Source organism: Malaclemys terrapin, chromosome 4 (genome assembly GCF_027887155.1).
Source record: "Malaclemys terrapin pileata isolate rMalTer1 chromosome 4, rMalTer1.hap1, whole genome shotgun sequence".
Lineage (NCBI taxonomy): Eukaryota > Metazoa > Chordata > Testudines > Emydidae > Malaclemys > Malaclemys terrapin.
Window position 1 is genome coordinate 21,919,961 of NC_071508.1, and position 25,190 is coordinate 21,945,150.

A 25,190-nucleotide genomic window follows, 5' to 3' on the forward strand; every position below is an offset into this window, starting at 1 on the left:
ACGTTCTAGGGAACTGAAAGTGACTTGCCAGAGGGGAATTTTGTCCAGAATACGGACATCAGCCACTCACAGAACATCGCTGACACCAGCATCCGGAAGGTTCCAGACAGAACCTCCAATCACAAAGGTGCCATGACAGCAAATACATATACTAACCTATAGAAAACAGACACCTTAAGGGGAGGAAATACAAATAAGGACCTCTATTGAATATTCATTGGTCATGCAGTGTCAGCGTAACCTACTATAAAAGTAACATCCCAGGGGCAGCAGATAGGTTGGAGAGATGTAGACCTTGGGAGGGGCCAGAATGATGGCCACCGGGGATGAGGAGGACGATGACGGTGATGAGAAAGATAATGGTTAAGTATGAAAAGTAAGGGTGTAAGTATGGACGTCCAAATGTACTTTCTGTATTATCTCTATTTGCCTTGTTGAGTTTGTGTGTATTTGCTAAATTATTAATAAATATATAAAGTGTGTGTATATATAGAGAGAGAGTTCCTATAATGTGAGTGTTGCACCTGTGCACATCGGGGTTCCCAAATTATATGATGATTTTACAATAATCTTACTGGGCTAGATCTTGAGACAAGAACCTGTTAATCCTCAAGTTACAATTATATATACCCAACTTCGGGTCAGGCTACATATGTCAACTCACCTAGATATTCGCCTAGTCTTACAACAGGCTACATGAAAAGCACTAGCGAAGTCAGTAGAGACTAAAATTTCATACAGACAATGACTTGTTTATACTGCTTTATGTATCATATCCGTGTTTCTCAACCTGGGGTTGCGATTTGTTTTATAATGATATGGTTGAGAAGGTCAGCAATTTTTCAGTACTGGCTGTGACACTTTCTTGTGTTTTTTATGTCTGATTTTGTAAGCTGGTAGTTTTTAAGTGAGGTGAAACTTGGGGGTCTGCAAGACAAATCAGTCTCCTGAAAGGGGAACAGGAGTCTGGAAAGGTTGAGAGCACTGGTCTAGATGAAATTACTAAAAGGGGGTACATACCTGGTTGTAAGACTGTACTCGGAGTAGTTATCAGTGGTTTGTTGACAAAGTGGGGTGACCTACTTAGACTGATAAGTCTTCAGATATGTTAAGGGCTGTTATAAAGAGGATGGGGATCAGTTGTTCTCTGTCCACTGAAGGTAGGACAAGCAGTAATCTGCAGCAGTGGAATTTCAGGTTACATAGTAGGAAAAACTCACTAACAATAAGGATAGTTAAGCTCTGGAACAGGCTTCCAAGAGAGGTTGTGGAATCCCTGTCACTGGAGGGTTTTAAGAACAGGTTAACCAGTGGTAAATTAATAACACTGACTATATCCAGTCCATTCACACTAGTGATTTCCAGCACGTCCATTGCTGGCAATTGACTTCTTCCAGAGAATCTGAATCCTGGTGCCAAGGAGTTAATGATTTGCATATGCCCAAAAGGAATGTCTTTCGGAAATAGACGGTAACTGTCAGTAATGGTCTCGCTATACTTCTTCCTGCCTCAGCGCAGGGGGCTGGACTAGGTGACCTCTCCAGGTCCCTCCCAGCCCCGCATTTCTACCTATCCTATCAAGTATTTGACATTGTTGATGGATTTCTTCATTACTTTTTCTTTTTGGGGGGCGGGGTGGGGGTAAGGGGTTGTATTGGGGAAATGTCTTTCTAGATAGATTCCCCCAGCCTTGTTCATTGGGATGCAGTGGGGTTCCCTGTGGGGAAGCCCCCAGTTTAGAAGTGCTTTGCCATTCAGAGATGTAGTTATATCCCTGCACCAACACTCTCCACCATCTGTTGTGAAGAACTGCAGCAGTTCCATTTGAAACTAGCTGGGGAATTCACTCTCTTCTCCTCCTTTCCCTGCTGACTTGATTCATGTACAGCACCATGCTCCCACCGTTCAAGGTTCCTGATACGCCGCAAAGGTATCTCCAACAGCCAGGGCTAAAAGTAACTTAGACAGAGGAGTGATAGTTGCCCTCAGCTTCCTGACGTGCTGCAGTCCTCCTCTCGCTGTTGCAGTTCAACAGGCTTGTGGTGGCAGCAGCCCAGTGCAGCATAAAATGCAAACGTGCTGGGTGGAAGCTTGCCATAGCAGTCCAACAGCCAGGGCTAAAAGTAACTTAGACAGAGGAGTGATAGTTGCCCTCAGCTTCCTGACGTGCTGCAGTCCTCCTCTCGCTGTTGCAGTTCAACAGGCTTGTGGTGGCAGCAGCCCAGTGCAGCATAAAATGCAAACGTGCTGGGTGGAAGCTTGCCATAGCAGTCAACCAATGTGCTGTTAGTGTCTCTGATTTGATGTGTCTGAGCTTTACTGCGCTCAGCCTTGCTGCTGATGAAATAGGAGTGGAGGTGGCTTCAGGATCAGAAATGGAGGCCTTGATGCTTCCAGGCTTCCCATGACCTGCTAGTAAGCACACAACCTTCGTTGCTCTGCAGTGCTTGCTGCTGGATTTCCAGGGCATAGCTACAGACTCCTTGCAGTTGGGAGGCCCAGAGCTGCATCCGCCACTATATGGAAGGGAAGGTTGGGGACACGTGGAGGGTTTTGAATGATCTTCCACACTAGGGACAGGTAAAAGTGCAGTCGCTCAATACAGCCAGCAGCTTGAGTCCCCATTGCAGAGATCCTGACTGTTCACTTCTCTTCCATGCAGCCGTTCGTGATCCATGACATGGACACCCTGTGGCAGGCAGAAAAGGGGCTGGTCTGGAAGCAACTTGTGAACGGGATCCCTCCATACAAGGAGATTGGGGTCCACGTCTTCTACCGCTGCCAGTGCACCACGGTGGAGACGGTGCGGGAGCTCACAGAGTTTGCCAAGAGCATTCCCAGCTTCCTCGGCCTCTACCTGAATGACCAGGTGACCCTGCTGAAGTACGGGGTCCATGAAGCCATCTTCGCCATGCTGGCCTCCATCATGAACAAGGACGGGCTTCTGGTGGCCAACGGGAACGGGTTTGTGACACGTGAGTTCCTGCGCAGCCTGCGCAAGCCCTTTAGCGAGATCATGGAGCCCAAGTTTGAGTTTGCCGTGAAGTTCAACGCCCTGGAGCTGGACGACAGCGACCTCTCTCTTTTTGTGGCTGCCATTATCCTGTGCGGGGGTGAGTTGGGGCCCATCAACCATGCGCATGTTAAAAAGGCTGGGCATGGGTTGGAGGGAGTTGGTCTGAGGTCATTCCTGCTGGGGAACAGAAGCAGTGCACTCCAGAGTGGGTGCCCTGCTTTCTGGGGCTAGCAACCAGTGGATGAATAGGGGGAAGAATAACATACAGCTGAAACTGAAGCCTTCCAGTGACTCCCAAGATCTGTGTGTTCCCTTGCATCGCTGTGCGGTTGGGCCATAACAAACACAGACGACAAACAGGGAAGGTGGAGGTGGAGCCCTCGGCCCCAAAATGTCCAGTGAAGGGAGTTGCCTGAACACAGAGCTAGGGACCACGAACTTTAATTCACCGCATGGCCTGGGGCAAGTTGCTCAGAAGCAGCTGTCTGTTTCCCGCTGGGTAGCACTCAGCAGGGGAGTGGTGTAGATAGTACTCTGAGTTGCGTTAATCCTCTCCCTGCAGACCGCCCTGGCCTGATGGACGTGAAGCAGGTGGAGGGGATACAGGACAACATCCTCCAGGCCCTGGAGTTCCACCTGCAGGCCAACCACCCGGACGCTCAGTACCTCTTCCCCAAGCTGCTCCAGAAGATGGCTGACCTGCGGCAGCTGGTGACTGAGCACGCGCAGCTGGTGCAGAAGATTAAAAAGACAGAGACGGAGACCTCATTGCACCCGCTCCTGCAGGAAATCTACAAGGACATGTACTGAGGAGCTTTAAAGCCATGGATCCTGAGCAAAACACTTTGTATGGTGACCGAGAAGCCTCCCCCGCCCTCCCCCCACAACGTCTTCCATTTCTTCTACTTGGTACTATTTTCTAGATGATCTCCACGTATGGTACATAGGCCTACCTGCCATGAGATTTCGTGGCTACTGCGTGCTAAGCCCGGGCTTCCGTTAACACACACTTATGAACCTCAAAGGCAAAACATAAGCGAGGCTTCTGTTGCCGCAGCCCAGCTGTCACACCGCTCCCTTCTGCCTTCCAAGCGACCCGCGTGTTTATGTGCATTGCAGAGAAGGTGGGATTATGGCACCAGCAGAGTGATAAGGGTATGGTCTGATGTAATGAGACCATTCAGTACCTTCATTATCCGGCAGGTCCAGGAACAGCACTTACATCACTTGTCCATTGTGCGTTGGTTTTGTATTGCACTTGGAAGACTCTTAGGCCTGAGCTGTAAAGCCTAGGACATTGGAACAAAAGGAAGCGTGTGTGTCTCTCGATGGATGGATGGATCTCCCAAAGAATGGACTGACTGTTTGATGAAGGGTACTGATGCTTCATTGGGGGAGAGACCATTGGTTAGTCCCCTGGATTCACAAGACAGGCATGCCTTCCTCGAGAGATGTGCATTCTCCTCTCTCTGCCTTGCAAATCACTCCTGTGGGTTGTAACATGGAATCCTGTATCCGACCCCCTGCCGGGGCTGAGCTGGTCCTCCTTAGCCCCTAGATTTCAAAGGGGAGGGCTGCTTTTCTGTCTCTTCTGTATTAGCTTAGAAAATTGAGTGGGGAGATGGACGGCGGTGGGCAGTAACTCTAAGAACCAACTTAGTCGTCAGAGCAGGTGCTAAAACAGCACTTGCTCCCAGTCTTTGATCCAGGGTGTCCAGAGGAGTCTCGAAGTGTCAGAATGACTCGAGTTTCTGCTGATCTAGGAGGATGAAGGGTCGGCTGTGCTGTGAAGGGGACAGTAGTGAGCAAAGCAGGGTGAGGCAAGGGGGTCACAGAAAACAGTAATGGTAATTTCTCTGTCTCGCTGTTTCCTTTCCCACCCCGTTGGTCATCTCGCTGCAGCCTGTGGCATAGCCAGAGGAGGCCTCTCAATGGGAGGCCAACAATGGTGCCTTCCCCATCAGCACAGACACTATAATACGCTGGTGTCCTCCGATCCCTGGGGTCCTGCCTCTTTCTGCTGTGGCTGGTCACATCTGCACGGTTGGCGTCAGCAATGGCCGGAGCCATCACTAAGCTACATTGCAACATCTCTCCGCCAAACTATCCCAGCCTGGGCTGCTGGGGTGACCTGGAGCCAAGTATGACCTGTAACTTACTTATTTCGGGGGCTTAATTCATCAGACTGAGGCCATCCAAATCGGCCCAGCTGAGGGGCTGCTTTGGTAATTTGCCAAGAGCCTAAGGCCCACAGCTGCAGATCCCACTATGCCACACTCCAGCTTGTTCAGAGCAGCTGTTGAAGGATGGGTAAGTGGCCTTTGGCCTCCAGGTCATCCGCTCAGAGCCAGCCCTGGCCTGGACCGAGCGGGAAATCCGAAGACTCTTGAGTGGCCTGTGTGCAATGAGTTGGTTGTTCTCAATCCAGTTCCTAGTGGACAGGTGTCCGCCCCACTTACCCCCTGGCACTAATTGGCACTTTCGTCGGCAGTCTCGGCAGGGATGCCATGGCTTGAGTGGGCTGTGGAGACAGAAGTCACCTAGTGGGGCGAAGGGCGTGACCCCTCCCTGCTCAGAGCTGGGGCATGTTAGTGGAGCAGTACAGGGGAAGCTTGCCCAGCCACCACCTAGGTTGTCCCTGCTCTGTGGCACGACTTCAGTCTCTGGTGCAGCCTAGACTCTAGTCAGCACTAAATTCACTTTGACTCTAGGTTCAGATGCTGGTGTCCTGTGTAAAGCTCTCCACTTGCACCAATCTGCTGAGATGGGATGGGTGTGCACAGGGGTGGATCTCTCTTGGCAGGCGAGACCTTTTGAGGGATTAGGGCAGGTGGGTCGTAAGGAGATCCTTTGCTTGCCAAGTGGTCTGCAGAATGAAACTGCTGGAGAGCCACTGGCATAGGGCAAAATGTAGCACCCTGCAGCTGTGCTATTCACTGAGCTCTAGAGGGGGCTGGTGGGATCTGCAAGGAGCTGTTCTCTTTGCAAAGTAAAGGGCTGATGGGGAATGGGAAAGGCCTTAGTGAATGCTCAGCTTGAAGCATGACTTCTGCTCTGCAAATCATAGAATACCCCCAGCCTGTGGGAAGGGACTAGAGTAGCATGGGGAGCAGTCCTGCAGCAGCCAGGCCGATGCACAAGATGTGTGACCTGTTAGGTCTCTTCCGTGTCAGATTTCTAGGAGAGCGGCAGGCACTGATGCTGCAGCATTAGGGAAACCTGCTGCTGGAGAGTGACTAGCGCTGGTCTGAGATGCCTGAACCCCTGGATCCTATTCCTGGCTCTGCCACGGTCTTTGGCAAGTCAAACTGCTCTGCCTCAGTTTTCCCATCTGTAAAATGGGACTAATCATTGACTCTCCCTTGCAGGGGGGCTGTGAAGGTTAACAAGTTAGTGTTTGTTTTTTAACAAAAAAAAAGCATTGAAGCTGTAAAGTGTGATTATAAATACCAAGTATTATTTATTTTGGGAGATGGGAAGCAAAAATGTTGCATTTATCATGGTGACAAATAGGGGGTTTATGATGGGGTGAAGAGAGAAGCCTGTTCGAAGAGCCTAGGCAAGGCACGAAGCAGCTGGACCCAACCTAATACTACCTAGCAGTTCTCTGTTCATTGATGCTATGTTGGCAGCTGCAAGTACCAGTTTAGCTTTCAGGCTTCGTGGTCTGGTCTGACAGAAAGGCCGGGCACCCTAATGAACCTAGAGCGATCACACATCATGACTTCCTCGCAGCTTGGGGTACTGTCTGCCTCTCCGAAATGGAAGTCTCATGTTCTCTCACTTTGTATCCCCAGCAAATTGGGGCTGAGTCAGGTTTTCTGGCTGGGACGGTAGCAGCTGACCCAAGGTCCCGTCTCATGCAGCACTTACACTCCATCTGTGGCTTTTGGAGTCTGTCTAGTCTTAACATGAGACAGTTGGACCGAAGCCACTGAGCTCCAACTCAGGAACAGTAAAGGGAAGGACAAAAGGAGGAACGCCTGCCCAGAAATGGGGAAGGAGATTGTGCTGGTGTTTGTAGAGCTCCCATGTAACCATGGCACTGAGGCTGCCACCGATGGCTGCAGGACATCCTCCCATGATCACTTTGAGATGAGCAGGTGGCTGTCTGGGTTGCTGTATACTGTGCTATGTGAGAGCCACTGCCCTGCACAGTTCTTAAGTCTTTGGTGCTGGGAGTTTACCTCAATGCTCTTCTCCAGCTTTCTCTGTGTATCGGGGGCAGAGGGAGGCCTGGAAGCCCAGATGGCAGCCTGGAGCTCCATCTTTTTGTCTCATGGATGCCAGAAAAAATGGGCTCAGCTTGACAAGTGGAAAAAGTTTTCCCTGTAGCCTCCGCCTGGGATCTGACCACTGAGCTGGGCTCTTTTTCTGCTCCTGCATTCTGTTTGGTAATAAAAGTTCTGTAACAAATCTGCTGATGCACAAGGCAGAACAGACTCTAGCTCCCTGCAGGTAAGCTAAGGGTCCTCTAGAGACACGCATGGAGCAGGCCCGTGGAATAAGGCAGTGCTGTATTTGCACACTTTTCAGAGAAGACCAGGTGGCTGTGAAAGGACTGGGCAGGGCACATCTGGTGTCCTGAGCAGGCTCACTAACGGACCTGGATTACACTCCTTCCCCATCCCTTTTGGGTAACGGGTTACCCTGGTGCAATAATGTCTTAAAAATCTGAGGCAGAAAAATAATCTGCTTCCCTTCCATAACTGCTTGGCAATCCCACTGCTTCTGTCCTCCCTAGTAGGCACCCGTATCAGAGGTTGGGACTGATACAGACCCCTCCTTTTCCCCCCCCCCCCCCGTCATCTGCACCAAAACTGCAGCCTATCCCACCCTTATGCTCCTTGTCTCCCCCCACACACACACGCACACACTCCCCGCAGGGGCGTTACCCCTCGTAGGTATGGTTCATGGCTGCACACACTAGTACAAAGCAATGTACATTTAATTGAAGGAGCATTGTGTAGTGCAGCGGTTCCCAAACTTAACTGGTTCCCTTAGCACCACCTGTAAAAATCACGGTGAAGTGAACAAATAGTCCATCAAGCTCACAATCTGCTGTTTGGAAACCCCTGGTCTAGTGACTAGTGAATGAGGAGGCTCCGAGTTGAGATCTTTGTGGCATGTTCCTAGCTCTTTGCCAGCTTGCTGCGCTCCTTTGGCAAGTCACGCCTCCCCTCTTGCCTCAGTTTCCCCATCTGTCTTATCCGGCTAGTCCTTTTCCTTCCCTACTTCACAGGGGTGTTATGAGGCCCATTTGTAAAGCACTTTGAAGTCCTCTTGTGAAAGGAGCCAGAGAAGTGTGAATGATGGACTGATGGGTTTGTGATTGGTACCTTTCCAAAGTGTCTGTACTGACCCTGCGGCCCTATGCTCTGGAGTGCTGCTGTGACTCCCAGCCAGCCCTGGACCCCAGGAGATGCTGGGCTCATGTTCTCTTCATCGCTTGAGGAACTTTTGCTCGTTGTCAATGTTGTAACAAGCCTCAAACTGAAATGTATATTTTTGCTAGAAGTACAAACCTCCAAGTGTTTTTAATATAAACGGTGTCGCAGACTGACTTACCTTGAAATAAATCTGACCTAAATATTTAAGAAACTTTTAGCGCATTGCCATGCTTTCTTCAATGCTTTGTAGTGTTTCCTAGCCCTGTTTGGGGGTGAAGTTTAAACAGTTCTTTCATTAGACGAGTCACAGGGACTTGCTGTTTTTGGCAGAGCTTTGGGGGGGTCTCTCTTAGAGCTGGATCCTGCCATTTGCAATGCACGGAGGGGTCCTTGCACCCACATCAGTAGGACTCTGGGCAGGAGTCCATCCACGCAGAGCTTGTCACAGGATTGGGGCTTTGGGTGCCTATCATGCGAACATTTACTCGCTCAAGTAACTTTACTTCCAGGGCTAGTCCCATTTATTTCAGTAGGACTGTTCGCATGTATAAAGTTCGGCAGCTGGCTTGAGTGTGTTTCATAGAAGATTAGGGTTGGAAGAGACCTCAGGAGATCATCTAGTCCAACCCCCTGCTCAAAGCAGGACCAATCTCCAACTTAATCATCCCAGACAGGGCTTTGTCAAGCCAGGCCTTAAAAACCTCTAAGGAGGGAGATTCCACCACCTCCCTAAGTAACCCATTCCAGTGCTTCACCACCCTCCTAGTGAAATAGTTTTTCCTAATATCCAACCTAGACCTCCCCCACTGCAACTTGAGACCATTGCTCCTTGTTCTGTCAACTGCCACCACTGAGAACAGCCGAGCTCCATCCTCTTTGGAACCCCCCTTCAGGTAGTTGAAGGCTGCTATCAAAACCCCCCTCACTCTTCTCTCTCTTCTGCAGACTAAATAAGCCCAGTTCCCTCAGCCTCTCCTCTGGAGGAGCAGGGCTCTGAATTATTTTACCGTAGCATGTAGGAGTCTAAGTCATGGACCAGGATCCCATTGTGCTAAGAGCTGTAGGGAATTCGTAATCAACTTTTTCAAGCCTGTCCCTTGGTAGTTGTGGGGCCCCAGTTGTGCGGAGGGCAGTGCTCAGGAAAACTGGCCACCTGTTGAGGGATACAGAATATGTGCAAATAATATCTATTTCCACCCTGGGGAAGTTGGGCAGGAGCAAATTTGCTGTGTTGGTGTAAATTGTGCCAACATGAGACGCTTCCTGTGCTACTCTCTCCTTCTTCCAACCATGCACAAATACAGAGTTGTGATGTTCCATTTTGTGTTGGGTTTTGATGGTTTAGTGAAAGGATATTTTGTGGAATTTTTTTAAAACCATGTTTTTAAAAGAGGACTGGGAACATTGCCACGCACTCCACCCTAGGCGTTCCCTGCAAGAGCTGTGCCAATCTAAAATAACCTTAACTTGTCTTGCCGATGTAGCGCCTCCATCTGTTCCCATCTGTTTGGTTCACAGGGTCCTTGAAGAAGAGAGTTCCTGAGCAAAGGGAAAATCCTCTGCTGTATTTTCTCCTCACAGGCAGAAACCTCACGTGAGCAATGTTCATCAGCTTTCAAAAATATTTTTTATGTCAAGAATTCTTTCCATTCTGCACATATGAGAGCCCCTTCAACTCTCTGCTGGAGTCCTAAACACTCCCCTTAGCACAAGCCCAGTCCTACTCCCTGGAGCTAATAACAAGCTCTTGTTGACTTAACAGCCCAATCCTGAGCCTGTGCTGAGTCCATTGAGGTTATGGGAATGAAGGGTGCACAGCAGCTTGTAGAACTGGGCCTTTAACTACACAGCTGGAAGAGCCCAAAGGGTGCTAACTGCCAGAGCTGTTGTAATAAACCACCAGGAGGGTGTCTGTCTGTCTGTCTCTTCTGAATGGAATCCGAGCTGCTCTGCTGTGGTACGGTGCCCCTGTGCTGCTGCTATCAGAGATTCTTTGTTACAGCGGTTACTGGAGGCCTCTCTTTTGGAGCAAGAAGAGCTGCGTTCTGTGTGCGTCCCTAATACGTACATACATTGATGGCTAGGAAGGCCAAGGGCACCATGGGTTTGTTACTGTGCTGCGTAAACTTCTTAGTTTAAGCAAGAGCATGGCAAAAACTCTCCCACTTTCCGCATTTGCTTTTCTACTCAGCACAACCAGACCCATTGCTAAGCGTGAACTGTGCCAGTGCCCTGCTCCTTACAGTGCCTACAGCATGAGTTTTTTAGCCAAAGGTGGGGAGCGGGTGTAGGCAACCCCATAAATATTCAGCCAGGGTCCAGTCCTGCTCCTGTCAAATCATTCCTCTCTCTGGGCTCAGCTCTGCCCCATGGAAGTTTTGCTGTTGATTAAACTAGGAACAGCGGTTGGTTCGTGTTTGGAGCAGATCTGATTTCACCAACTAGTTTTGTCATTGAAACGAAGGAGGGAGAGAACGAGGAGTACTAGTGGCACCTTAGACACTAACAAATTTATTTGAGCCTAAGCTTTTGTGGGCTAAAACCCACTTCATCAGATACATGCAGCAGAAAATACAGCAGGAAGATGTGTATATATACACAGAGAACATGAAAAAATGGGTGTTGCCATACTAACTATAACGAGACTAATCAATTAAGGTGGGATATTATCAGCAGGAGGGAAAAAAAACTTTTGTAATGATAATCAGGATGGCCTATTTCCAACAGTTGACAAGAAGCTGTGAGTCCTGTGGCACCTTACAGACTAACCGACGTATAGGAGCATGAGCTTTTGTGGATGAAGAAGTGGGTATTCACCCACGAAAGCTTATGCTCCACTACGTCTGTTAGTCTGTAAGGTGCCACAGGACTCTTTGCTGCTTTTACAGAGCCAGACTAACAGGGCTACCCCTCTGATATAAGAAGGTGTGAGTAACAGTGGGGGGGAAATTAGCATGGAGAAATAGTTTTTTGTGCCGCAAACTTGAGCATGACCTATGCCAATATCTGCCTGAGGCTGCAAAGAGCCTGAAACAATAGCTCTGTGTGAACTGCCCCATTCGTTCCAGTGCCTGCTAATGCCAATGTCAACGAGGAGGCTGAATGGCAACCTTGGTTCACTGCTCATCAGGGCATGTGGGAAAGGGGAGGAAGTGTCATACTTTGATGGTCTAAAAATACAGGTACGTCTCTAGCGGCTAAAGGGGGCACAATTGGCTTCATTTTCCTGAAGTTGAATTTTATGCAGCACAGTAACAAACCCATGGTGCCCTTGGCCTAAATGAAAGTCAGGGCTTGTCTACATTGTGAGTTATTGCAGGGTAAGTCAAGGGCTGAAGACCACAGCACACCAGCGTGCCATGCAGTAATGTCCCGTGTGGTCACTGCTACAGCTAGTGAACGTCCAGCAAGTGGAAATCCACGCAGCCAGGTTCTGTGCACCATGAAGAGGAGCCCTCAGCTTTGAAAAGTTTGGGAAGTGCTAACTGAAGGGATCTGTCTGTATCTCTTCCATGGTGTTCTCGGGGAATGGGCTTTCTATGTCTGTAGTAGTGGGGTACATTAGCTGATGGCAACAGTCTTGTTCCAGCACCACCCCATCTGCAAAAAAAAAAAGCCCTGGGCTGTATTTTATTTTGGTAAAGGTAACTTTCAGTCATTATGTAGCACTTGGCATTCGTATAGATTTTTGCAAATGCAAACTAATGAATCCTCATGACAACCCTGTGCACTGGGGAACAACTTAAACCCATTATAAAGGGTGGTGAAACTGAGGTAAAAGAGGTGAAATTACTTACCCAGTCACCCAGGGAGAGTCAGTGGCAGGAGTGTTGGACCTCTAGGCTCATTTCACTAGCTTGTGCTGCCTCACTGAAGTTTTAAAAACCTGTACAACACTCTCAAAAGACAAGCCTGGGAGTTTAAATTCATAACTTTGCTAGGCACTAAAAGTCATGGACTGAATCATGGACTGTAATCCACTAAAAAACACACATCACTCTTTTTTCTTTTCTTCTTCCATTTCCCCTCCTATGAGTGGAGAGGTGTTAACAGGCCACTCAACTTCCCCCTGAACCATTCCTTGAAAGGTGCTAGCTACTTATGTTCAACAATCTATTCCACCTTGTATTTAGCTTAGATCTGAAGAAGAGCTAGGTGTAAGCTCAAAAGCTTGTCTGTCTCCCCTGCAGAAGTTGGTCCAACAAACGGTATTCCCTTGTCTCCCTAAAGTTTTTAGAATTCAGGCCCAGATCCTCAAAGTTATTTCTATTAATTTTAATGGGCATTCGGTACCTAAATTCCTTTCAGGATCTAGGGTGTTGTGAATGGTTTAATGCATGGGAGGTTGAGTGCTGGCTAACTTGAATTAAAAAGAGCGTGTTTGTAGGTGCTAGTCTAGACGTGCCACACAATTTTCTGTTCTGGAATGCTAAGCAAATGAATACAGTACCATGCCTGGGCAAAAAAATAACACTTAGCATTTAGCTAGGGCGCTAGTACATTTAAAGTGCTTACAATCATTAAGGCCCTGATTTTGCAAACACTTCCGGGGCATGCTTCAGTGTAAGCAGATGACTAGTACCATCAAAGTCAGTGGAGGGGACTTTTAGGCACCTAACTCCCTTAGGCCCTTTGGCACTACTTCTGTGCTAAGGTTAAGCAAATGCCTAACGTCCAGATCCTCAAGGTATTTAAGGGCCTAACGCCCATTGAAATCAATAGGAGTTAGGCACCTAACTGCCTTGGAGGATCTGGGCCTAAGGGTTTGCGGAACCAGGGCCTGACTAATTATCAGTAGTAGCAAACAGGCAGAAATAAAAGTGTGTGGGTCCAACCAGGCTGCAGCTGCAGGGATACATGTAGTATGTGCCCAGCTTTGTTCTAATACACACAGACGTGCCTGTGATACGATGCAAGAATCTGAGGGCATTTCTGAGCATGCATGGATTGTAATGCAAGGTGTTGTGTCATGTTTTGCTTTGTGCCAGACCTGGGCTACTCCCTTCACAGGCTAGTAGCCTCCCCCATTTCCCCTGCCCCTCAAGGCACAGGGTTATACACCTACATAAATGGGGACAAACAGCAAGTCTGATCTGAAAGGGTTTGGGGAGGTAGAACTATAATGGTCAGGCCAGCTGGGGCCCAAGGGCAGCTGCTAACAGATTGCAGAACGTAGCAGAGAAAAGGACAGAGCCAAGTATTCTTTACTGTTCCATCCCTGGAAGCAATTATTCCATGTCCTTACATTTACTTTGCTTTGTGTGCAGAATGGTGTGAAGCAGGAAGTGGCAGGGGCTAGCAGTGTGCTCCATGTAGCCCCTTCCTTTGTGCTGTTGAAAATTCCAGGGCGTCACATCACTGAAACTGAAACTCAGGCTCTGTTTAAGTGTGAAAAAGCCACCCTGAGTGACGCAAGTTACACCGACCTACGCGAAGCGCCGGTGTGGACAGCGCTGTGTTGGCAGGAGAGCTTCTGGGGCTGGAGTAGTTAAGCCAACGGGAGAGCTCTTTCCTGGCTTAGGCCTTGGCTACACGTGCAGATTCACAGCGCTGCCGTGCGAGTGTAGTTGCGCCGCCAGCGCTGCGAGACCTCTCTCGCAGCGCTGCAAGTAATCCACCTCTCCAAGGTTACAGTGGTGCAGCTGCAGCTCCTCCGCTGTAAACTCTCTTGTGTAGCCATAGCCCCACTGGGGAAACACTTTCAGTTTATTTAAATCCAATCTGCCTCTCTCCTCCCCACCCAATAGACACCCTCACGGAAGCCCTGCCCAGATTAGGCAGCAAAGAATTGCAACGAACCACTGTAAGACACTCGGAGTATACACTACCTCATTCCTATTACAGTATAGAGGCCCAGAGTGCTAGGTGCTGTACATAAAGGGAGTTCCTGCCCCAAAGAGCTTACTGCCTAAACAGCCAAAGGAAATGTTATCCCCATTGATTGATAAGGAATAGAGGCACTGAGAGATTAAGACCCAGTTCCTCAAATGTATTTAGGCTCCCATTGATGGATTTCACTGGAAGTTAGGAACCTAAATTCCTTTGAGGAACTGAGCCCAAGTGATTTGCCCTCAGTCAGAGTAAGGTATCTGTGGTCAAGGCAGAAATGGAACTCAGAGCGCCTGACTCCCAGCCCACTGCTTTAGCCACAAGACCACCCTGTGACGATGCCTCAGGATCAGCGTCCCCTGCCAGGATGGGGACACCCATGGTTGCTCAGCAGAAGATTCTGTCTTTGTTCCGTTCTGTCCAGCTTTTTGGCTGGATGCTGTTCTCGGACCGGCCCGCACCCCTCGCTCTGCTTATGTCTATTTCACACACGCCCCCCGGGACATCAATTATTTTTTCAGTCCTTTTTTGTCTCCCTTTAAAGCCGGTGTCATGAGAGCCAAACATCCATGGCCCTGGTCTCGGTCTCTGTTGCAGTTTGAGGTATCAATAGACTCTGCAGACTTTGGTTTTACAACGTTCTATTTTTACAGGGACATCAATAACATGTTGGATTGGTGGGGTGGAGGGAGACCATCCTGCTTTCTGCAAGCATTGATTGTACCAGTTGGCTGCAATCCCTGAGATGAAGCAGTCTTTCCCTCTGGTCTGGCTCTGGCTGCACTGGTCTGAATAAACATAAACCAAGTTCCAACCTCTCCAAGCACAGCAACGAAGGGGTTAAGCCTTGTTCGCTCGCCCATTGGCTCCCTCCTGTGCACCTACCGCAGGTAGCTGATCAATGGAGGGGTGAGTAGCTGGGTGGGGACCATTCCTTACTCCAAACTAATGGGCAGCTGGGTGTGTCCTAACCTCTCTGTCTTGCCGATGGGCTAGGCCTTGGGGAAGGCTGGTTTAAACCCCTCCCCTCCCATAAAGAGTTCTGGAGGGGGCTGTGGGGGGAGAGAGGCACTTTGATTCTGTGTTCGGGATGGAGCCTGGCTCGCTGGTAGCAGCTGGAGGGGGTCAGCCCAACAGAGGCCCCTACTCCAGGGTCCTGTGCAGGTAGGGGCTGGGGAGGGGGGTGGCTGCAGGTCAGCTCTGCAGGGGCAGAGAGCGATTCCTGAGCTGGGCTTAGGGCCCAGGAAGCTTTGCGACACTGCCCCTGCAGCCCCACCCAGACAAAAACCAGGGTGTGGAGGGAGGGCTGCAAACAGCTCTCCCCGATCCCTTTTTTGTGCTATGGGGCGGGAGTCGGCAGCAGGCGAGTCTCCTGGATGGCGGCCCTGAAATGGCCCCCATGCAGGCTCTGAAGGTAACACCTCGTGGCGGGAGATGAAAGGGGCCCGTGGGCAGAGCCGCCATTGTCTGGCTGGGGCAGGCTCTTTGCAGCGCTGGAGGATTCTCTGGTGGCCTGGAGTGGCAAAGGCCAGGACCCTGGTTCTTACAAGCTGATTGTGCAGAGGCAGCAAAACCTACAGAAACTGCTGCGTTTGCTTTTTCTCCCCCTTGGGTTTCCCCACTGACCTGACTTCCCTTTGTAGTGAAACTTCTTGTGCTAATTTCAGGCACAACCTCGCTTTCGTTGCATCAGGCTCTCTGGATGGTTTGGTAAATAGCTCCATTTTTAAGCCAACAAGGGGTAAAAAATAAACAAACAAACTTGTGTCCTGAACGTGTTTAACAGCCAAACTTCTTGGAGTGCTTCTCTGAAACTTCAGGCGTTCCTTGCTCCCCACCTGAGAGGGGCTCATGCCTGGGGGAAGTCTGACCGGCTGCTGATTTTTGAAATGATCAGAGCTCCACGTTAAGCATTTGGGGAAGCTGAAGCAGGTGCATTCCCAGCTCTCCTGATTCTTAATGCTCTTGTTATTGGAGCAAGCATGTTTGAGACTGGGCCTCTCCATGGGAAAATACTCCTGTGGGGTTCCCCTGCTACCTCACCCAGCCTTAGGGTGACCAGATGTACTGATTTTTATAGGGACAGTCCTGATTTTTGGGTCTTTTTCTTATATGGGATTCTATTACCCCCATCCCCTGACCTGATGTTTCACACTTGCTGTCTGGTCACCCTACCTAGCCTGGCCATGCTTCTGCTCCCTGAATCAGATCTGCTAGGCTGGGTGCAGTGGCCTTTCTCCAGTGCCCCTGCAGGTTTCCTCCTGTCCCCTGTTCTTCCTCTGAGGGCTCTCTGAGGGCTCTCTGACTCCCTAGCCATCTTCCTCTACCCAAGTTCTGTTGGCAGTGGGGTGGGCTGTTTCTCTGTGTGTGCTGAGATGGGCTGTAGGCTGGGGAACGCCCCTGCTTGCTGTCAGCCATAGCATGTAACTACACACCCAGATCAGTCAGGCTGCTATACCATAGCTCTTCTCCCCAGGCTATGTGATGTGCATGGGACGTGTCCACCCCCTGGGTTTCCAGCGCTCCTGAGCTGAGCTGCTGTCCGAGCCCTCTGCATCTCACTAGTGGCTGCTGGCCTTGTTCTCTCACCGCTGCTGGGCCCTCATCCATGAGCTTCTCCTCAGTGCACCCTGGACTAGGCAGCAGGCCCGAGGCTGGGCATTTTACAGGAGCCCGGGAGAGTTAAGTGCTCAAATGCTACTGAATTTCAATGGGAATTGGGTGCCCAGTCCCTGTCACCTCCCTTACAAATCCCAGCCCTGTGTTCAAGCTTCGCTGATGTGCGCAGAACGCAAGGGAGCCGCTCTGCCCCTCCCTCCCTCCCTCCCTCCCTCCCCCTCCCCCTCCCCCACATGAGAGCCTGGTGTTTGCTGCACTTGGGCATCTCACAAGGCTGAAATGAAGACCTACCAAGTGAATCTTGCTGACAGTGCCGCCCCTGCTGAGCAATCATTTACCCCCCCAGTAGGAAACATCCTCTAGTTTCTGCAGCCTCCCCGGTTAGTGGGCTGGGGAAGGCACTGAACTCCTCTGGGAAGTAAGGGAGTGTCAGAATGAGTGGATGGACTAGTGGGGGCTGTATCCATAGGAAGCTGGTGTGCAGCTGGAGGGATGGTGGAGGGGCGGCAGCCTGAGAGTCCATATGGATTCTGTTCTCCCTGCAGGAACTTTGCCCGTGGAGCCTGCAGATGGGGTCAGAATTGCCGTTTCTCACATGACCGGAAGTCAGCCCAGATCTGCAGGTATTTCCAGAATGGGTTCTGTGGCTACGGAGACCGCTGCAGGTAAGGACGTTGCCTGGGATGCTGCAGATCTGGGCTAGAGACCAAGGTGATGGGCCCCTAAGAAATACCCTAGAACAGGGGCAGTCAAATATTTTTTTTTTTTTTTTTTTTTTGTCATGGTCCAGACACTAGGGCCTGATGTGGCCCGTGGGCCATAGTTTGCCCAGCCCTGATCTAAAGCAATGGGGCGGGAGGTAGGGGTGGAATCGCTAGAGCCCAGTCTAAAATGGAAACCATAATTCTCCAACAGGCTAGAGATTTGGTTAGGTAAGATGGGGGAAAAACATCTGAGACCTGTTTCCCCAGGGGAGTTGCGTGGGCAGAGGAATACAGGGTCCACTCCTGCTGGCGTAGACTTCGACACATTCGCAGCCAAGAGGTGCAAGACCGCTGTAGTGAGCCAGAGCTTGAAGACTGTAGCTTGTTCAACTACTGGAAGTCCTAGGTTGAGGCGTTTGGCCGTGCCGGTATAGGTTTTATGTCGAGCGGGGACATGGGAGAAACACACACTTCCTGGTGCTGTAGCTATGCTGATAAAAACCCTGGGGAAAGTGCTAATGTGGTTCGGGGAGGTGGTGTGCCTACACCGGCAAAAAAACCTCCTGCTGGCATATGTGGCGTCTACACTAGGGCTGTGTGAGCATAGGCTTCGTAGGGTAGATGTAGCCTGAGACTTCCTAAGCATTAAACTTTAATGGAATAGGTGTCTAAATCCTTTAGACTTATTCTGAAAATCTCCATCGTCATTGCTACAGCTGAGGAGATGAGCTGTTCCCTGGTGTGTCTCAGTCCTAGCAAAGCTTCGGACACTGCGGTGGCATGAGATTCTGAGCGGAAAGGGGCGGTCCAGCGACCTAACCGATAGGAATGTTTCTCACCACTGGGCTTCCCTGTGTAGCCTGTAACCTTTGACTCTTCCAGCTACCAGCACATCCAAGACCCTCCAGCCCCTGCTTGGAGCAGATGCGGCTCACAGCCTGCCTTATCGCTGAGCCGTCGGGGCTCGGAGCCAGCCGTCCAGCCAGAAGCAGCAGCTGGGAGCTGGGGAGGAGCCAGGCGTGGCTCGGAGCCCTCTGTCCCTAGTGTGACACAGCTGCAACTGAACTTCAGGCAGCTGAGCACAGAGTTTGAGGAGGAAGAGGAAGATAAAGAGACCGTCCCCACGTATCCCCCAAACGGGGCCGTCAGCAGAGAGTTTGTCCCCAGGCAGGCCCCGCGTGGATCAGGTCAGTGCTGCTGGCATGCTAACAGTGTCGGAAGGGTGGGTGGGCGGGCGTGCCGTACGGGGCTCTGGCATGGATGGGGAGTGCTTCTGTCCAATGCACCTTACGTTTCTTCCAGCTGACTAGTCCTCCTGCCTGGAGAAGGTTGCATCTGCTCAGGCAGCTCTTGATGGGTCCCATTGGGGAGGTGATGTATGGAGCTGGGATCCTGCCCCAAGGGGCAGACTGGCTGTGCTTTTGTGGACTGGCTTTTGAAGGCCCTTTGTCCTATGTGACTGCATCTCATGCTAACTGTTGTGTTGCTGGTCAGGGTCCCGACCCTGGGATCTGGGATTGCAGAGAACTTCCCTGGCACCAGAGGCTGCATCTAACAAGGCAATTGTCCCAGCACCTCGAACCCTAGAGGTGGGTGAGACTCTTGGGGGGGGGGGGGGGGAGAAGATGACATTGCCACTCAGACATTCTCAATGGGATGCTCTTACAGTGTCTGTCTATTGTGCTTACCTGGCCCCCGTCACCATGGCATCTGAGCACCTCTCCATCCTTAATGCATTTATCCTCCCAATCTCTGTCAGGCCAGGCACTGCTATTGTCCCCATTTCACAGATGGAGAACTGAGGCACCGAGAGGTTAAGTGCCTTGCCCCAAGGTCACCCAGGGAGTCTGGCAGAGCAGGGAATTGATCCCAGGTCTCTCGAATAGGCTAATGCCCTGGGACCATCCTTCCCCTGAGTCCTCCCCCAGACACCCTACCATAGATGGTTGTGAGCAATCGTTTCTGTAGGGGGAAGCCGGTGCGATCTTCCCCCTCCCCTGTCTATGAGCCTTTGTAGCCTGGCAGGGGTCTGCAGAACGCCGGCTCTTCCCATGCCCAGAGCTGAGACGCTGGCCCTCTGCAAAGCAGGCTGGCTACTCAGCCAGCCCAGAGCTGAGCACCGGGTTTTACTGAGGAGCCCGGCCGGGGGAAGATGGGGCAGCACAGCTTTGTGGAAGGAAGGGGGCTCAGTCTCCAAGTGCTAGCCAGCTATATTGCTCCGTGCAGGCAGCTGGTGGGCTGGGCGCAGCTGCTGCTTCGGTGGGGGAGCTGCGGAGCGAGGACGTGGTGTGCGGCATCTGTATGGACAAGGTCTACGAGAAGGCCTTACCCGAGGAGCGCGTGTTTGGCATCCTCCCCAACTGCAGCCACGCCTACTGCGTCGGCTGCATCCGCAAGTGGCGCAAGAGCCGGGAGTTCCAGAATGCGGTGATCAAGTACGTACGGGGATCCGGAGTCCTGTTCCTGGCTATGCCACACGGGCACATGGGTCCCACGTGCTAATCTGGTACTAGAGGCTAGGTCCCATTTCTAGGGTGACCAGATGTCCCGATTTTTATAGGGACAGTCCTGATTTTGGGGGCTTTTTCTTATATAGGCTCCTATTATCCCCCCCTCCCCCCCCATCCCAGTCCCGATTTTTCATATTTGCTGTCTGGTCATGCTACCCATTTCCCTTGTCACAAAGAGCCGCAATCTGATGGGTGGCTTGGCCTTGGCAGGGCTTGGCAGCTACCCTGATTGAGGGGGAAAGGAGCTTTTGGGGCAGGCCATGGCGCGAGCAACCGCAGTGACAACCCTCCAGCCCCATCGTCTTTAAAGCTGAGGTGGTGGAAGCCCTGTTATCTTAGTCCATCCCTGTTGTGGGAAATCTGTTCTAATGGTGTCTAGGGCACAGCACAGACTAGTGCAGTGGGTCTAGAACAATGGTTCCCAAACTTTAACAACCTGTGAACCCCTTTCACTAAAATGTCAAGTCTCGCGAACCCCCTTCTAAAAATGAATATTTCCAGGGATTTTCTCCTTTACCCAAGTATAAATTATAAAAGCAATGATCTTGGAAATATAAAACTTGTTTTTATGACATGCTTATTACACACTATTATTATTATTATTATCATTACAGTATTTTTATTACATTATGAAAACGGCAACACTCTTCCAAGATCTTCGTAGCTTGTATCACTTTGAATAAGCCTGTTATAAGACAAGGCTCCTATGTTTCATCAAGAAGTATCAGATGTGAAACAGCAGGAAGGTATTTAAGAAGCCAACTCAAAGAGTTCCTCCTACACAAGCATTCAGGTCTTGAGCAGTCCAGGCAAACAACGCACATTACAACAAAGCTTAAACTTGTTCTTCATAATAATTTTAAAAACAGCAAAAAATATCCACCTCCCTTTCCATTTCTCATAAGGACATTTAAATCTCCTCAGTGTGATCGACATGCTAGCTTTGATCTGTTTAGCTCTTGGAAGTCCAGGGGCTCCTGGCCCCGTGCTGCCTGGGGTCCCTAGGGACAGCTCTGTCCGCCATTAGGGAATTTTTTTCCTGAGAACCCCCTGTAACATTTCAGGAACCCCAGTTTGGGAACCACTGGTCTAGAAGGAGGTAGCAGTGTCAGCTGCTGAGGGGTTGGCCTGGAGTCGCTGATCCTGGAGTCGGTACTCTGCCGGCCTGGCGGAACCCCCGCCTCTGCCCCACCCTCTCATTCACTCCTGTTGGCCGCAAATGACCCGTGCGCACCGTGTCTCTGCCCACAGGGCCTGCCCCGAGTGCCGGGTCACGTCCAGCTACTTCATCCCCCACAAATACTGGGTCTCCGACAGGGACGAAAAGGAGAAGCTGATAGAAACCTTCAAGGCGAGGACAGGGTAGGTGGCTGGCTCCTCTGCTTGCTGGAATGGGGTTTGTGTGATGAGCACTTTGAACAGCAAAGCTGTTACAGAGATGGCCCTTGCTAGAAGGGTGAGAGGCTGGGTCTCTGGGTCTAGTGTTGGCAGGTACCTGCAGGAAGAATTAACCCCTGAATTTCCATCTGAGTTAACGCAACTCTTTTAACTCTCCTAGGAAAATAAAATGCAAGTTCTTTGCCCGCGGCCGTGGCCGCTGTCCCTTTAAATCGGAGTGCATCTACCTTCATGAGCTCCCAGCCAGGGTGCGGCCCCCTCGACAGAGACCTCCATGCAGGACAGGCCCGGTGGTAAGCAAAAGCAGCTTGAATCTCTCCTAAGTTGACAGCTGTTGGCACTAGCCAGCATGGGGAGGGGGGAGGGGAGAGACTCTGAATCTCACCAGTCTAGCAATGTGTTCTAGTTAAAACATAAACCGATAATGCTACCAAGGTTTTGCTCTGGGGCCCTGATTCAGCAAGATACTTAGGCATGTGCCCAACTTCCAGCACCCAGTCGCTTCCACTGAAGTCAGTGCGACTCAGTACTCGGCTGGATCGGGGGATCCAGCTGTGACTGTCCAGCCACTGAGCGCTTGGAGGCCAGTCCTGCATGCAGCAAAGCAACTGCTGCATGTCCCCTGAGGAAGCTGCAGCCTCCTTACTGGGGGATGGGTTGGTGAGGAGCTCTTGGCTGTTGCTCCTTACAGTTAATCTTTCCTGGCTGGTCCTCCCTCAACACCAGGATGTCTGTCTCCTGCTAGTGGCTGTCAGGATACCCTAGTTCCCCAGGGCAGATCTGTGGGAGATAAAACCTCCATCCAAGTCATGGCTGGTTAATAGGAAATACCACGCGTGCAGCCACACCTTGCAGGGGGTGGGGTCGGTTCTCATCTTCCCCAGCTGGGCTAAGAGATAAGCATGTTGTTGTTGTTGTTCTCCTGTTGCAGGCATTCAATCCCTCTCCCTCTGAGAGTTCCGAGGAGGAGGAGGACGATGATGTGTGCTTGTTCCCATGGGCTCTCACCTTTGCACTGCTGCGGGGGGACATCGATGATCCAGACTACTGCCATGAGATCTTCCTCTTGAATTCCAGTGACTCAGACTAGAAATTCCACTGGGCCAGGCCTGGCTCGATGGAGTTGGGGTCACTCCGTGGCTTGTGAACCTATATCTTTTGGGTGGGGGGAGATGGGGAAAGAAAATTGACTTCTTTTAATCTGTCTAGTTGTGTGTCTGGCAGGACTTCTAGTGATCCGAAACCACTCTGCACAAGCTGGGGGAACGCAGCACTGGCAGTGGGAAGCTCTCCCATTCCACAGGGCAGTGGGATGGCGGTTACCACTGCCACGCTGCTCTTTCATCCATCCTGGGGCTGATGGGACTGACCGCTGACCCATCGCACGTCACGTTTCCACTTCCCTCCCTCCCCTCCCCTCCGAAACGGCACCTCTCCCTCTCTCCGCGGGTTCCTCACCGCCATGGCTTCCCAGCCTGGGATCTGGTGGTGTCCCCAGTCCTATGGCCTCCCAGCTGCCTTGCTCTAGGAGTAGGCTGTATGTCAGGTTTCGCGGTGGTCCTGCAGTCTCCGTGTTGTGGTTGGAGGCAGAGCGTGCTTGCTGCTGAGGCTACGTTGTTGTGAAGGAGAGTCAGTTGAGCAGTGCTATTGGCCACAGCAGCAGGCAGTGTCTGCATCTTGGCGGGTTGCTCTAGTATTGATTGCAGTGCTGCCAGGCATCCATAGCAGGCTTAAAAGGGGGAGCAGTCTGGGATTAGTGGGTGGGGGTTTGGGGCTTTTTTTTATTGATACAGGCATCTGTCTGAGGTTTCATAACGTAAGCAGGGAGACCCGCTCCATGGGAGCTGGAAGGGTTGCTGCCTGGTCGTGAAGCTGCCTGTGCACATACTTAGCAAACCTTTTAACTCTTTCAGAAGATATCTGGAGACCACGAAATAAAAATCAGCTTTAAAAACTAATCAGCCACGTCTCTTCTTCCCAAGGGCTAGGCTCTTCGTTCCCTCCTCCGTCTCCCTACTACCAAAAATTAGGCTGTTGCTAGCACCTGGGCAAGTAATGGGCTAGGGTATGTGGCCCCTATCTACCCTGGAGCCCAGCACTTGGGCAGAGTGGCAGGGCTGCTGTCAAAGGGGAATGTAAGGGGGGGGGGGGAGGTCTCTGCTGTCCCTTCTGCTTTACCCTCCTTCCAACGTAATGCATATTGGAAAACATAATCCCAGGGCTACACATAAAATGATGGGGACTAAATTAGCTGTTACCACTCAAGAAAGATCTTGGAGGTGTTGTGTATAGTTCTCCGCTCAATGTGCAGTGGCAGTCAAAAAAGAATGTTGGGAATCATTAGGAATGGGATAGTGTGTGTGTGTACACACACACAAAGTCCATGGTACACCCACATCTTGAACACTGTGTGTGGATGCCCCATCTCAAAAAAGATATATTGGAAAAGGTTCAGAGAAGGGCAACAAAACTTGAGGGGTATATAGAACAGCTTCTATATAAAGAGAGATTAATAAAAGGGGGATTTCTTAGCTTGCAAAAGAGATGACTAAGGGAAGATATGATGGTCTATAAAGTCATGACTGTTATGGAGAAAGTAAATAAGGAAGTGTTAGTTATTCCTCAGACCACAAGAACCAGGAGTCACTAAATGAAGTTAATAGGCCGGAGGTTTAAAACAAAAGGAAGTATTTCTTCACACAATAGGCTGTCAACCTGTGGAATGTTGTAAAGACCAAGATACTTAAGGGTTCAAAAAAGAACTAGATACATTCCTGGGGGATAGGTCTATCAATGGCTATTAGCCAGGATGAGAGGGAGGGTGGCCCTAGCCTCTGTTTGCCAGAGGCTGGGAGTGGATGACAGGGGATGGATCACTTGATGGTTACCTGTTCTGTTCATTCCCTCTGGGGCACCTGGCATTGGCCACTGTCGGGAGACAGGATACTGGGCTAGATGGACCTTTGGTCTGATCCAGTATGGCCGTTCTTATCGTTCATACTTCACTTGGGAGGGTGCTTCCCAGGCTGAGGAGACGTGGGCTAGTTCTGCTTGCACAAGTGCATTAAACACCTGCCTGAACGTACGCAGTGGGTCTGGCTGGGTTTGTGCTTGGGGGGGCTAGGCCAAGCTGCCGGCCATGTGACTGCTGGTTACACCACTCGTTTTAGCGTGCCAGCTTCAGCAGAACTAGCACTTGTCTTTCCAACCTGGGAAGCCCTCTCCCCTCAGCCTGCATCTGGAAGGCCTGTGTGGGTCCATACAGTCCAGGCATCACTCCACTCACATACACTTAAGGAGCCCAGCCTGGCCTGAATTTCTGATGGTGGGACATCTAAGGCTGGTGTCTCATCACTGAAAGTTACTGGTATCCAGGACAGACTATCCTGTCCCTCTCATGCCATGAGAAAAAAGTTATAAAAACAACCCCTGCTCTTGCCAGGGGGTCTGATGAGAAGTCTGTGCACAAGGCAATTCATTGTGAGCATGAACCGAGTTTGCTTGTCCCATGCAGTCCATTTAATCCCCTAGGGGGCAGGATCAACAGGGGCTGTGTCCCAGTCTTCAATAAAGTATGAAATGATCTGACTTGCCCCTGTCTTTGCTGGAGCCATAAACACGTATCTATATGGCACAGAGTCCGGGTCCAGAGCCTCCGTTAAGGCAAAGGGAGTGGAAAGATAATGCTGCAAATCGCAAGTTGCTTCCAGCCCTTCATCAAGGG

At 50.7% G+C, this 25,190-nt stretch overlaps 2 protein-coding genes across 8 annotated transcripts in view; both read left to right on the forward strand.

The window, feature by feature from the left end:
• The window catches only part of PPARD (peroxisome proliferator activated receptor delta), a 48,126-nt gene extending 31,070 nt beyond the window's left edge, over positions 1 to 17,056 (forward strand). For 4 of the 7 annotated variants that reach the window (XM_054026681.1, XM_054026685.1, XM_054026684.1 and 1 more), the window contains exons 6-7: positions 2,663 to 3,113; positions 3,579 to 8,617. In XM_054026681.1, the coding sequence (XP_053882656.1) occupies positions 2,663 to 3,113; positions 3,579 to 3,826 (699 nt within the window). In that variant the 3' untranslated portion in view covers positions 3,827 to 8,617. Of the gene's footprint in view, positions 1 to 2,662; positions 3,114 to 3,578; positions 8,618 to 9,924; positions 10,001 to 14,888; positions 15,145 to 16,711 lie in introns of those variants that run through there. The other 3 variants (XR_008444774.1, XR_008444775.1, XR_008444776.1) reach the window with 3 other exon arrangements.
• On the forward strand, positions 15,189 to 23,424 carry LOC128836417 (E3 ubiquitin-protein ligase makorin-2-like). The gene is made up of 8 exons (XM_054026686.1): positions 15,189 to 15,399; positions 17,400 to 17,519; positions 18,441 to 18,745; positions 19,053 to 19,147; positions 19,785 to 19,993; positions 21,320 to 21,430; positions 21,627 to 21,759; positions 22,398 to 23,424. The coding sequence occupies exons 1-8, from the start codon at positions 15,326 to 15,328 to the stop codon at positions 22,554 to 22,556; spliced, it is 1,206 nt and encodes a 401-aa protein (XP_053882661.1). The 5' UTR covers positions 15,189 to 15,325; the 3' UTR covers positions 22,557 to 23,424.
• The last annotated feature ends 1,766 nt before the right edge of the window (positions 23,425 to 25,190 follow it).